Below are 13,646 nucleotides of genomic sequence, written 5' to 3'. Positions count from 1 at the left end.
GACACACTGTGCCCATTCTGCTGCCAGTTGCTGAGTCTGGTGTCCTGTAGTTATGGAACATGGGTACAGGCCTGGGCAGCTGGACGCGAAGGCCAGGTGTGTAGGTTGCTCTGCCTCAGCTCTGAGCCTTTAGAAATGAGCTGGCTGCAGCTGTTTCCATCTGGTCACAGCTTAGGAGTAGGGTGTGGAATGGATGGAAGGATGGATGGATGGATGGATGGATGGATGGATGGATGATGGGTAGATGGGTTGATGGATGGATGGATGGATGATGGGTGGATGGGTTGATGGATGGATGGATGGATGATGAGTGGATGGGTTGATGGATAGGTGGATTGGTGGGTGGATGGGTGAGTGGGTTGGGTGGATGGGGTAGATGTGTGAATGGATGCCTGGAGGGGTGGTGGGGTGGATGGGATCCATGGTTGAATGGATAGATGGATGGATGGGTACATGAATGAATGAGTAGGTGAATGGGTAGATGGGTGGATGGGTGAGTCAGTGGATGGGTGGGTGGATGGGTGAGTGGATGCATGGGCAGATGGTGTAGATGAGTGGGAGGATGGGTAGAGGGATGGGTGGGTGGATGGATGGATGGATGCATGGGTGGGTGGATGGATGGATGGATGCATGGGTGGGTGGATGGATGGATGGATGGATGCATGGGTGAGTAGATGGATGGGTGGGTGGATGGATGAATGGATGCATGGGTGGGTAGATAGATGGGTGGGTGGATGGATGGGTGGATGGGGTAAATAGGTGGGTGAATAGGTGGATGGATGCTGCAAGAGCCTCTCTGCAGGGCTCCAGGGAGGAACTGGCACCTTTGACCAGCAGCCAGCATGGTGATCAGATGGTGGAGGCTGCAGGGAGGTCTCTGGGTCTCTCTGGTCGCTTATCTCTTTGATGGGGCTGGGCTGCTTGGGTGTCCCTGCAGCTCTCTGAAGGGTGGCTGCATGGCATTGTCCAGGGGACAGCCCGAGAGTGCCGTGCTCTGCAGCAGTAGGGCAGCCGCCTGTGTTCCCAGGGCTACTCTTCCTGGCAGCCTTTTGGGTTTGCTCGGCTTAACACCTCAGCAAATCTCCTCGAGTTAGGACTTGCCTGCCATGAGCCTCTCTCCAACGAGCAGCCCCGGGCCAAGGCCTGTGTGTGGGCGGAGGGAGCGCGTGCTTCAGGAGGCTGCATTAATCTGAGGCTCTGGTTTTGTTCCCTCCTGGGGCAAAAGGAGAAAACAGCTAGTCCCACTCCATCCCCAAATCCAGCCTGGCTGCACCCAGCCCTGGGAGTGAAGGGGGCTCAGTCAGGACTGCCTGTGAGTTGTAGACCCTGGTGTAGGGAAACTCCAGTTCATAAGACAGGTGGACCTGGAGGAAGGAGGAGACTCCGTCCAGCAGAGACACGCCTGGGTGCGGCCCAGTTTGGAGTCTGATGGGCGTGGGCTCGTCTGTGTGCAGCTCCTGTTCATTATGTGGCTGTGGGCAAGTGACACACTGCATAGACCCAGCTTCCTTATCTGCAAAATGGGGGCAGTGGGGCTTCAGGGAGGATGTGTGTGAAGGTTTGGCCCAGAGCCCTGCCAGCACCCAGACAGCGGTGGCTGTCATCCCTCCAGGGGCCAGGGTTACCTGAGGGAGTAGGGCCTCTGCCCCTAGATGGGCCCCATTTCTGGCTCTGGAGCTTACGGCAGGAGCAGAGGCGAGGACACTCCCAGTATTAACCATCCACCTGGAGGGAGAGTGACAGTGGCCTTGTGTGACCTTTGCCCTTTGTCTCTGTCTTTAGGAGGCACTCGGACCTCCAGTGGCCGGCTCCGGAGGCTTGGTGACCCCAGTGGCCCAGGTAGGTGGCTCGTTCCATCCCGGCCCCAGCTCATGGGCGTGTTTGTGCTGGGCCTCTTCATTCTTCTAGTCCGGGACCTGCCTTCCCACCTGGCCTCCCTGGATGAATGGGGCCACTTGCCCGTCTCCCAGGGAGACGCTGTCTTTGACGGCTTTGGACTCAGGTGGCTTCCAGGCCTGTCGACGCTGCTCTGCTGGAGATGATTCTTGTGGGGGCAGGGGCAGCCACCCCCAGGCTCAGGGAGCATGCTTGTGTATGGGGGACAGCAGAGAGAAGATGGATAGGGCCGGATGGTCTGGTTTGAGGTGCTGAGGAGACTGGCGTGCCGTGGACAGTTGGCTTTGACCATGGCCTCTCGGTGCCAGTTCAGTGTCTGTGGGCTCCCTGCAACCTTGCAGGATGGACGACGCTCCCAGGATAGAGCAAATCCGGCCAGTGTTATCTAGGAAGTAAGTGGGCCTCCAGCAGTAGTCACTGTGCTATTCCTTCTGCTTTTTCCATGTGTTTGGAAATTTTCCACACTAACCAGTAGGGAGGGGAAGCAAAGACGTACCCCCAATCAGAGTTCTGGGGCTGGCTGTTCAGGACAGGAGTTACAGCTCATAGCCTTGGAAGGGATTCTACCAACCACCAGGTGCAGCCTGGGAAGGGGAGTGGGACAGAGAGGTCAGGGGCTCTGCCTCCAGCCCTTGCCCCCTGGGGCTGCCTCTGTGCGTCTTCTCCCCACTGTCTCCAATCTCCCCCACCTGACCCAAGTGTGGTCATGATAAGTGCCTCTGTTCCTGGGAGCCTACCTTGTTCTTGGCTGTCATTTCCAGTGGCCAGGCTGGGACATGTGCCCATCTAGTGGCCTTTCCATTGGAGAGGATGATGGGTCGCAGAGATGAAGGGACTCACCTCCCCTAGGAGATGAGGAGCTCTGAGAAGGGCGGAGATGGCGTGGTCATCTGTGCATACGTGCTGGGGGCCAACTGGGGGCCAGACCCCGGCTGCCATCATGGTGGCAGATGAGCGGAGATGGCGTGGTCTTCTGGGCATATGTGCTGGGGGCCAACTGGGGGTCGGATCCCGGCTGCCATCATGGTGGCAGATGAGCGGAGATGGCGTGGTCATCTGTGCATATGTGCTAGGGGCCAACTGGGGGCCAGCCCCCGGCTGCCATCATTGTGGCAGACGAGCGGAGATGGTGTGGTCATCTGTGCATATGTGCTGGGGGCCAACTGGGGGCCGGATCCCGGCTGCCATCATGGTGGCAGACATGGTGGCAGACAGGCAGGGACTGTGGCTTCATGGAGTGGCCATTCTAGAGGAGACAAAAGTTACTGAAGGATACAGACCCAGAGCCCAGAGTGAAATCCACACAAATAGAGCACCTGTGGACCAGGGCTGCCTTCAGAACCAGGTGGGACAGCTGTCCTGCCAGCAAAAGCAATTACAAGGGCGAGGGCATGTGCCCACCTGGAGCCACCAACCCCATGCTCTAGACTAGCCCCGTCAATAGAACCTTCTGTGATGCTGGATCTGTTCTACAGGCCCCTACCCCGCCACCCTGTATGGTAGCCACTTAGCCACCGGGTCTATTGCACACTCAAGGTATGAATTTTTTTTTTTTTTTTTTTTTTTTTTGAGATGGAGTCTTGCTTTGTCGCCCAGGCTAGAAAAAGGCTGGAATGCAGTGGCGTGATCTTGGCTCACTGCAACCTCCGCCTCCTGGGTTCAAGTGATTCTCCTGCCTCAGCTTCCCGAGTAGCTGGGATTACAGGCATGTGTCACTACGCCCAGCTAATTTTTGTATTTTTAGTAGGGACGGAGTTTCACTATGTTGGCCAGGCTGGTCTCGAACTCCTGACTTCAGGTGATCTCCCCTCAAAGTGCTGGGATTACAGGCATGAGCCATCATGCCAGGCCTGAACTATAAATGTTTATTTTATTCACTCATTTGCTTGCATAGAATTATTTAATTTATTTATTTTAAATGGATTTCTACTTATATCTATGTGTGGCTAGTGGTTATGAAATTGAACAGTTCCAGACCATGCTGGCTACCTGGGACCCAAAGCCTGCTTCTGATCCTGAACCTGCTTCAGTGGGGCCAGCACAGACCCCTCCTAAGTCCGACCTCCACAGGCAGATGCAGTGCCTGTGGGCTGTGCATCCCCAGACCTGGAAGGTGGAGAGGGTGGCTTTTTACAGGGAGTGGGGGCAGAGGAGGTGGCCTGTGCATGTGGGTGATGTGGGACCTTGTGTGGATATGAGGGCCGTTGTGTCCCCTTGAATGCGTGTGAGGCCACTTGCAGTACAGGATGGGACTGTATGTGGGAAGAGGGGGCTGGTGCTCTGGCTGGAGGCCCCTGGGCAGCTGCGTGATTCAGCGCCATGGTTAAAAGGACTCCGCCCATCACAGTCATGTTGGGTACTAACCACTGGGCAGCCCAGCCGCTGCTGTGTTTCTGGGGAGCTTTCCTCCTGCTCCGCAGCTGGTCTTCCTCTCCGTCTCCCTCCCTCTCACTGGCCAGCTTCTGGAACGGGCAGGGAGGGTCCCCAGTGCTTTGGGGGGTTGCATCTTGGGACCCTGGCACCCTGGGCTTCATGGACACAGCCTCCTCCGGCAGTTACTTCCCTCTGCTTAGACCGGCCGGTTCTGTGCCGTCAGCACTTGGCAGCCGTGATCATGGCTCAGCTTGGAAGCCTAAGGCATAATTTGCTGAAGCCCAAAGCTGCAAGCTGGTGATCTGGGTTTGTGTGGGACTGCCTGCTGACACATGGAGTCCTCCCTCTGTGGCCTCTGTGGCCTCGGGCCTGACACACCCTTTCTGCATCTTGCTTCTGTCTTTCTCCCTGCCTCCCTGCTGCTAAGACCCTGCTCCAGGCAGGAGTTTATTCCTAGATGCCCCAGCGTCTCGGGTCTCCCCAGATGACTGTCTGCCCTCCCGTCCTCCCAGCCCAGCTTCTCTGTAGATGCACATCTGGCTGATCACCTGTGTCTGGGACCCTTGCCCTCCCCAGAAGGACGAAGGCTCTTCTCAAGGCTGTGTTTGGGATTGGGCCAGGGATGACATTTCTGGCAAGAGCTTAAATGACACCACGATCAACCCTTTGGTTAGTTCACACACTTTCTCTCCTTTTTTTTTTTTTTTAAAAAATGGAATTGTTGGCCAGGCACGGTGGTTCACACCTATAATCCCAGCACTTTGGGAAGCTGAGATGGGTGGATAACAAGGTCAAGAGATCGAGACCATCCTGGCCAATATGGTGAAACCCTGTCTCTACTAAAAATACAAAAATTAGCCAGGTGTGGTGGCAGGTACCTGTAGTCCCAGCTGCTCGGGAGCCTGCAGCAGGAGAGTCACTTGAACTCAGGAGGCAGTGGTTGCAGTGAGCCGAGATCGTGCCACTGCACTCTAGCCTAGTGACAGAGACTCCGTCTCAAAAAAAAAAAAAAAAAAAAATGGAATTGTTAGACCTACAAAAAAAAAGTAAAGAATAAGATAACAAAACACCTGTGTACTCACCACCCCGCTTAAGGAGTGATGCACTGCAGTTGCAGACACAGCCCCGGGTCACCCTCCACCCCAGCCCCGCTCCTGCCACGGTGCTCACCCCTTTGGATTGGGATCTGGTCCCGGGCAGGCATGTCTGTGCTGTGCAGTGGTGTGTCTGAGCAGCCTAGGTCTCCTCCTTTATTCTCTTTTTTTTTTTTTTTGAAACAGTCTTGCTCTGTCACCCAGGCTGGAGTGCACTGGTGTCATCTTGGCTCACTGCCACCTCCGCCTCCTGGGTTCAGGTGATCCTTCTGCCTCAGCCTCCCGAGTAGCTGGGGTTACAGGCACCCACCACCACACCTGGCTAATTTTTTTTTTTTTTTTTTTTTTTTTTTTTGTATTTGTAGTAGAGATAGGCTTTCACTATGTTGGTCAGGCTGGTCTCGAACTCCTGACCTCAGGTCATCCACCTGCCTTGGCCTCCCAAAGTGCTGGGATTACAAGTGTGAGCCACTGAGCCTGGCCTGGTCTCCTCTTGAATATGGTGGTCAGCATAGTGTGTCTGAACAGCCTAGGTCTCCTCTCAAATGCCGTCGTCAGCATCGCGTCCTTGGTGCCCAACTGGAGTCCGTGGCTGCCCTGCTCGTGCCCGCAGCGTGAGGGCGTGGAGGCTCATCCGTGTGGATCCATGTAGCCTTGGTCCATTTATTTTGGCAGCTGGCGAGTGTTCCTCTGTGTGGGGAGGCAGTTTTCTTGCCCCATGGCCTGCTGGTGACATTGTCAAAGGTCTTCTCTGTTACTAGTGCTGCCGGGAACGTGTGTATTTCCCCGGGTGGATCGGCCAGGCTGTGGGGATGTGCGCCTCAGCCCTTCTAGATGTTAACCACTGTGTCCTTCCGAGCAGCCTTCGGTTTGCTTTCCATGTCTGCGCACTTTCTGTGCCTCGGGCAGCCTCTCTGGGCAGCCGCCTCCGTGACCAAGCATCCAGCTGATGTGCTTGGTTCCCATGGCGCACGGAGCTTTTCACCTCGATGGCGTCCGAGCTTCCCTCCCCCTGGCCCTCAGTCCCCACTGGGGTCCTTGGAGCCCACTCCTCTGCCTGACATCCTATGTCGCTGGGTCCTGCTCTTTCTCCTTCCAACACCTCTGGGGTTTGTGGCCCCGTCCCTAGCACCCCCACCATCCCTTCTGTCCTGGGATGAACCGTGTTCCCCACAAACTCATGTCCACTAAACACCTCAGAATGTGACCTGCAAGTTGGAAATAGGGTCTTTGCAGATGGGATTAGTTAAGGATCTTGAGATGAGGTCATTCTGGATGAGGGTGGTCCCTAAATCCAATGACTGGCCTCCTTTAAACAAGTAGAGAGGCCACAGACACACTGGGACGAGCCACATGAAGTCAGTGGCAGATGGTGGTGTGACACAGCCCCCGGCCAGGGGGAGCCTGGGAAGAGGCAAGGAAGGACCCCCACCCCATCCCAGAGCCTTCCCAGGGAGCGTGGCCTTGCTGACACCCTGCTTTTGGACCTCTGGCCTTCAGCACTGGAGGAAAACCGCTTCAGTTTTTTTTTTTTGTTTAGAAGTTATAAAAAATATATCTAACCTTTGTTGTGTAACTTCCCCTTATTTTCATTTTCCTCTACATGTATAGCTCCATTCCCTTTATTTTTTTTTATTTTTATTTATTTATTTATTTATTTTTAATTTTTTTTTATTTTTGAAAGAAAGAAAGAAAAAGAATAAAGAAGAGGAGGAAAAAGGAAGAGAAAGAGAGAGAGAGAATGGGAGTATTGCTTTCTTGCCCAGGCTAGAATGCAGTTTAGTAATGGGTATTGAAAACCTCTTTTATACCAATAATTATACTTGATGCAAACAGGAAGGAATAAGGGAAGAAAATAACAAACGAGCAGCCAACCAATATTTCATTTAAACCTATGAAATGCTATGCGATTACTGAGGAGTGATTTACTTCCAATTATGTAGTCACTTATGGAATAGGTGTGAGGTGGTAATGTGTGTTTTATGTATTTGAAGTGGAGAGTTCTATAAATGTTTATTAAGTTTACTTGTTCCGGGTCTGAGTTCAAGTCCTGGATGTCCTTGTTAATTTTCTGTCTCGTTGATCTATAAAATCGTTAGCTCTTCTTGTTACATTGATCCTTTTGCCATAATGTAATGTCCTTCTTTGCCTCTTTTGCTCTTTGTTGCTTTAAAGTCTACTTTATCAGAGGCGAGAATTGCATCTCCTGCTTTTTATTTGTTTATTTTTACTCTCTGATTGGTTGATAAATCTTCCTCCTTCTCTTTGTTTTGAGTCTTTGTGTATCGTTGCATGTGAGATGGGTCTGGATGCAGCATACCAATGGGTTTTGGCTTTTTATCCAATTAGAATATATATAACTTTAATACTAGCATTTGATGCTAGCTGGCTGTTTTGCCCATTAGTTAGTGTAAATTTTTCGTTGTGTTAATGTTCTTTTCTTTTTGATATATTTTTGGAAAGGCTGATATTGGTTGTTCCTTTATATGTATAGTGCTTCTTTCAGAAGCTCTTGTAAAGCAGGCCTGGTGGTGGTGAACTCTCTAAGTACTTGTTTGTTCGCAAAGGATTTAATTTTTCCTTCGCTTATAAAGCTTAGTTTGGTTGGATATGAAATTCTGGGTTGAAAGTTCTTTTCTTTAAGGATGTTAAATATTGGTCCCCACTCTTTTCTGGCTTGTAGGGTTTCTGCTGACTGATCTGCTGTAAGTCTGATAGGTTTCCCTTTATGGGTAACCTGACCTTTCTCTCTGGCTGCCCTTAGTATTTTCTCCTTCATTTCAACCCTAATAAATCTGGCGATTATGTGCCTTGGGGTTGGTCTTCTTGAAGAATATCTTTGTGGTGTTCTCTGTATTACCTGGAGTTGAATATTACCCTGCCTTGCCAGGTTGGGAAAGTTTTCCTGAATGATATCCTGAAGAGTATTTTCCAACTTGGATTCATTCTCTTCATCACATTCAGGTACACCTATCAAACGTAAATTAGGTCTTTTCACATAGTCCCATATTTCCTGGAGACTTTGCTCATTCCTTTTCATCCTTTTTTCTCCAATCTTGTCTTCTCGTTTCATTTCACTGAGCTGGTTCTCGACTTCTGATATCCTTTCTTCTACTTGATCAATTCGACTGTTTAAACTTGTGCATGCTTCGCGAAGTTCTCGTGTTGTGTTTTTCAGCTCCATCAATTCACTTATATTCCTCTCTAAATTGTCCATTCTCGTTAACATTTCCTCAAACCTTTTTTCAAGGTTCTTAGTTTCTTTGCATTGGGTTAGAACAAGTTCTTTTAATTCACAGAAGTTTCTTATCACCCACGTTTTGAAGCCTGCTTCTGTTATTGGAACACACTCGTAATCTATTAAGCCTTGTTCCGTTACTGATGAGGAATTGCAATCCCCTGTAGAGGGAGAGGCACTCTGATTTTGAGTATTCTCTGCCTTTTTACGCTGATTTCTTCCCTTCATTATATATTTATCCGTCTGTTGTCTTTGTAATTACCGACTTTCTAACTAGGTCTCTGAGCAGACGTCCAACTTTTTGATTCCCAGCGCCGAAATCTGAGCAGTCCACTGCGCCGGTCAAAACAGCGGTGTTAAGATTGATGGTGCTTTTCTGCCCGGGAATCTCCGGACTCTGCACCAAAAACTGGCGCGCTAAGGCACCAGCAAAACCGCCTCGGTGTCTCTGCCCCCACAGGGGACACTGCACAAGGAGGTGTGAAAAGAGCCCTGCCGGGGGTCCCCCTGAGCTGGAGCCTGCCTCCTTCCCTTCATCCTACGCCAGCTTGCATGCCTCTTCCGGAAGGAGTGCCTTGCTCCACCGTGAATCTGAGCCCAACACTCCTGATGATTGGCTGTCGTTTAACTGCCACCATCCTCAGGAGACAGAAAGTGCCAGAAGGGTGGGGCCTGTGCAGTGCCACCTTGATATTTCCCCAGGGCACCGTGCCACATTGCCTTGGTGCACAAAGTAGCTGCGTTGGATGACCAGGTGCCCCACGCCCGGCTGTGCAGACAAAATTGTGCCATGCGGAGGGAGCTGGTCGTGGAAGGGACCGCCAGCATGTTGACTGCCCCAGGACTTTGCCCCTGGGCTCTGGCAGGCACCCCTAGCTCATTACTTCCTCCCTCACCCATGGGCACCTGTTCTTCCTCTATTTCTCTGATGTCAGCCTTGCCACCCACCCAGGTTCAGAAGCAGGAAATCTCAGAGTTGACCTTGACCTCTGCCTCCGCCAGCACCTCCAGGTCAACAGGCTGCCAAGATCTCATCAACTCGCCTTCCCCACACTGGCCCTTGGACAGGCTGCCCCTGGTCATGTCCATGTCTTGGTAGGGCCTCCGCCATCCCTCCTTGGACCAGCGGGTGCTGTTGTCCTTACCCCTGCCCTGCTGTGGCTCCTTCCTGTCCACAGTCAACATTTAGAGGACGATGACCACGTCCCTCTTCTGTGCAAGGGACCGGGTGACAGGATCCCTTCACCCGATCAATTACAACAGGCTTAGGCCTGGTCTTCTTACTTACAGAGCCTTTAGCTTCCCTGCAAGCCTCGAGTGTGGATTTGTGCCGCCTTCCAGCCTGGCCCTGATCCCGCTTTCCAGCCTGGAGCCCCTGCTTCTGCGCTCCCGGCTCTGAGTGCCCAGGCCTTCCTGGATGGGCTCTGCCACTGTCCCCTGGGAAGCAGGGCTTCCATGCTCCTGGGCCCAGCTGGCTCAGGGTGACTTTAGGCCAAGCCGCCACACCCCTTCTATCAGCTTGGCCTTGGTTATTTCCGTGTCCTCCACAGCCTCGGACCAGAGCTGGGTGGGATGCTCTCCTGGTGCGTGGCAGCCAGTCAGGAAATATTGCTGGACTGACCTTGATAGGAAACGCTGGGGAGAACTGGCCAAAAAACTAGCTTAGAATGCAAATATTGGCTTTCTTTTGCATTGGCTGAAGAGTAGCTTTTATCTGTTTGCCTCCTGGGTAAGAAATTGATGGCGAATGCAGTGTCACCAGGGAGGAGAAGGGTCTGTGTAACCTGGTAGGCACTAGGCATTTGCTACTATTTAAGTTTAAATTTTTAAACATAAATTCGAAAGTCTGTGGCTTGGTAGCCCTTCCACATGGCAAGCGTTCACTGCCACACGTGGCTGCCATATTGACCATGGCAGATACAGAACATTGATATCATTACGGAAAGTTCTATGGGGCGGCGCCGGTTTTGATCATCTTCACTTTGGATCCACAAATTCATTGTTTATCCAGCGAACGATTGCTGGGCACCTACTGAGCGGGCAGGATGAAAGACACCTGCTCTCGGGGGAGTTTTCCGTTGGCTGCGGAGGAGCTTAAACTCAGGGGCCCTGGGACATCCTGCAAGGGCTCTTGGCCTCCACACCCCCAGACCTCCCTCTCTCTGCATGGGCAGTCGGGGGCCCCCTCTAGGAATGGAGCGCCAGCTCCGGCTCCCGTCAGACTAGAGCCCAGGCGGATGGCTGAGCACGAGGCTGTGAGTGTGGAGTTGGGCCCGTCTGGGCTGCTTCTCCCCGTTGTCCTGGTTTCCTTCCACGCTGACCTGGAAGGACTCCTAAAGCAACAGGCCTGCCCAGGCGGTTTGCAGCAGTAAACCCTGTAGCGGCCCCAAGGGCAGAGATAGCTGGATTGTACTTACTTAGGAACAGCCAAAGCTTGAGGCACAATAAAAAGTGGAGAAAGATTCCGGAGAAGAATGCAGCTGGCCTCAGCCTGGGAATCCGTCTTGCTTGGGAGGCTGTAGGCGGGCCAGGCTGGGGCCAGCCTGGGGCCAGCCTGGAGGGTCTTGGCCAGCTCTGCTGGCAGGTACAGTAGCAGGGTCAGCAGTGGGGAGTCCGGGACGGAGCTCTTTCATTTTTAATTCAGGGAAGCAAACTTCAGTGGTTGAGTCTGAGGGTGAGCGGGAAATGAATGGAAAAGTCTCTCTCTCTCTCTTTTTTTTTGAGGCAGGGTCTTTGTTGCTGAGGCTGGAGTGCAGTGGCATGATTGTAGCTCACTGCAGCCTCGATCTGCTGGGCTCAAGGGATCCTCCCGCCTTAGCCTCCTAAGCAGCTGGGACTACAGTTGTGGGCCACCATGCTTGACTAATTCTAAAAAACAAAAAATGTTTGCAGGCTGGGCGTGGTGGCCCATGGCTATAATCCCGGTACTTTTGGAGGCCAAGGTGCAGTCTCGCTCTGTTGCCCAGGCTGGAGGGCAGTGGTGTGATCTCAGCTCACTACAGGGTCCGCCTCCTGAGTTCAATCGATTCTCCTGCCTCAGTCTCCTAAGTAGCTGCGATTACAGGGATGAGCCACAGTGCCCTGCCTTTTTTTTTTTTTTTTTTTTTTTGTAGAGATGGGATTTCTCTATGTTAACCAGGCTGGTCTTGAACTCCTGGCCTCAAGTGATCCTCCCACCTTGGCCTCCCAGAGTTCTGGAATTATAGGTGTGAGCCAACATGCCTGGCAGGAAAAGTAACTTTTTTTTTTTCTTTTTTGAGATGGAGTCTTGCTCTATCGCCAGGCTGGAGTGCAGTGGTGTGATCTCAGCTCACTGCAACCTCCGCCTCCTGGGTTCAAACAATTCTCCTGCCTTAGCCTCCTGAGTAGCTGGGACTACCGGCACCTGCCACTATGCCCAGCTGATTTTTTGTATTTTTAGGGAGACAGAGTGCTGGAATTACAGGCATGAGCCACCATGCCTGGCTGAAAAGTCACTTTTTAAAGCAAGAGGCTGTGCATCCCCTATATCTTGGTACTCACCATTGGAGTATTTGCCGGAACCTGCATTAGGTGAGGGGACATGGCAGATGGCAGCAAATCTGAGCCCTCGTCCTTTCAGCCTGAGGTGCCTTCGCTCTGCCTCCGCGCAGGACCCTTCCCCAGTGTATGCACCTGGAGCAGGGTGGGGCCGATCAGATGACGCCCCTTTCCTGAAGGTCCCTGCTGACCCCATTAGCATCACCTGGACCACCTGCTCCCTTTCCTGGATGGCTGGACCAGCCCCAGGACCTTCTGGCCTGATGTAGGGAGCACAGACCACCCTGGGGAATGCCTGACGTATGTCCCCTCCCACCTGGGTACCGGGGAATGAAGCTGTGCTTTGTAGGAGGGGACTGAGGCGCTCGTGCCCAGGATGGTGGGCCTGGGGTGGCTGAACTGGACATGACCCCTGTTGCGCCCCTGTGGAGCCCAGATTGATGTGAGAAGGGTGGGGTAAGACAGGTGACCCATAGCTTTTACTTCTGTGTCACGTGGGAGCAAGGGCTTAGTCTGCACAACTTTCAGTTTGGAGTATAAATTTCCATGGAGGAGGAAAATCTCTACTGAGAAGACTCTGATGTCAGGATTGTCTGTGAGGGCCAGGCCGTGTTCTGGGACAGGACAGGAGCGGAGTGGGCAACCAGGGAAGGCTTCGTAATAGAGGAGGCATTTGATAGAGTCTTGAAAAAGAAGCAGTTCCTAGGCCAAGCTAGAGAGTAAAGACCAGCCACCTAACTTCTTTCTACCAGATTCCCCTGGGCTGAGGCAAAGCAGGTGGAGCGTGACACTGCCTTCCTTTCTGTGGGTTCCAGCCTTTCTGGAGCCTGGCCAGTGCCATTGGAGACAAAGTGGCCTTCGCTCTTCCTTCCCACCCTCCCAGGCCTGGCCTGTGCCCGCTGTGCCCCACTCTGCAGTTAAGAGGAGCTGTGAACCAATGAGGCTGACGTCGCAAAAAAGTGGCCAGGGGTCTATGGGGGGTGAAGAACAGAGGTGCCGCCCTGAGGACTGTCTGGAAGGGGTTTTTGGGTAACAGTGCCCACTCCAAGGTGTGGGCAGTCTGGGGTGGCCGGGAGCTGGGCTCATGGGCTGGCACAAACAGAGTTTCCCAAAGTCATGGCCCTGAGGGCCCTGTCTTCCCGGGATAGCAACCTTTGGTACAATTTGGGAGAAAGTGGGTTAAACCAAGCCTGGCCTCCTCACTGCAAGATTACTCAGTGCATTCAGTATGCACAACCACAGAAACCTCTTCAGTGTTCCTTTGGAGGGAGGTTCGGGGGGATCCACCTCGGGGCTTGGGTCTGCGCTGGTGGTGACGTGCCCCCTTAGACCTTATATGGAGGCTGAGTCCCCATGAGCAGTGAGGGGCTGGCCCCTTGCTTCCCCTGCCCTCCGCTGGCCGTACCCCACATCCGCACTCCTTTGAGCGGCTCATGACTAACTCTGGCCTCTTCAGAGCCAATCGGTGCTGCCAGGTTTTCCATTTCAAGTGATCCCTGCCTGGGCCAGACCGTTTGGATTTTCAG

General features: G+C 52.9%; 1 protein-coding gene across 1 annotated transcript in view; it reads left to right on the top strand.

Moving 5' to 3' along the window:
• Positions 1-13,646, top strand: part of SEPTIN9 (septin 9) — a 216,237-nt gene that overhangs the window by 21,590 nt on the left and 181,001 nt on the right. Inside the window, exon 2 of the mRNA XM_021670915.2 lies at positions 1,783-1,839. Within this exon, the coding sequence (XP_021526590.2) occupies positions 1,783-1,839 (57 nt within the window). The remainder of the gene's footprint in view (positions 1-1,782; positions 1,840-13,646) is intronic.

This window comes from Aotus nancymaae, unplaced genomic scaffold (assembly GCF_030222135.1).
Source record: "Aotus nancymaae isolate 86718 unplaced genomic scaffold, 86718_ANA_hifiasm-v0.15.2.pri h1tg000089l, whole genome shotgun sequence".
NCBI classification, from domain to species: domain Eukaryota; kingdom Metazoa; phylum Chordata; class Mammalia; order Primates; family Aotidae; genus Aotus; species Aotus nancymaae.
The sequence above is the reverse complement of the archived record's forward strand: the minus strand, read 5'-3'. Positions and strand labels throughout refer to the sequence as shown.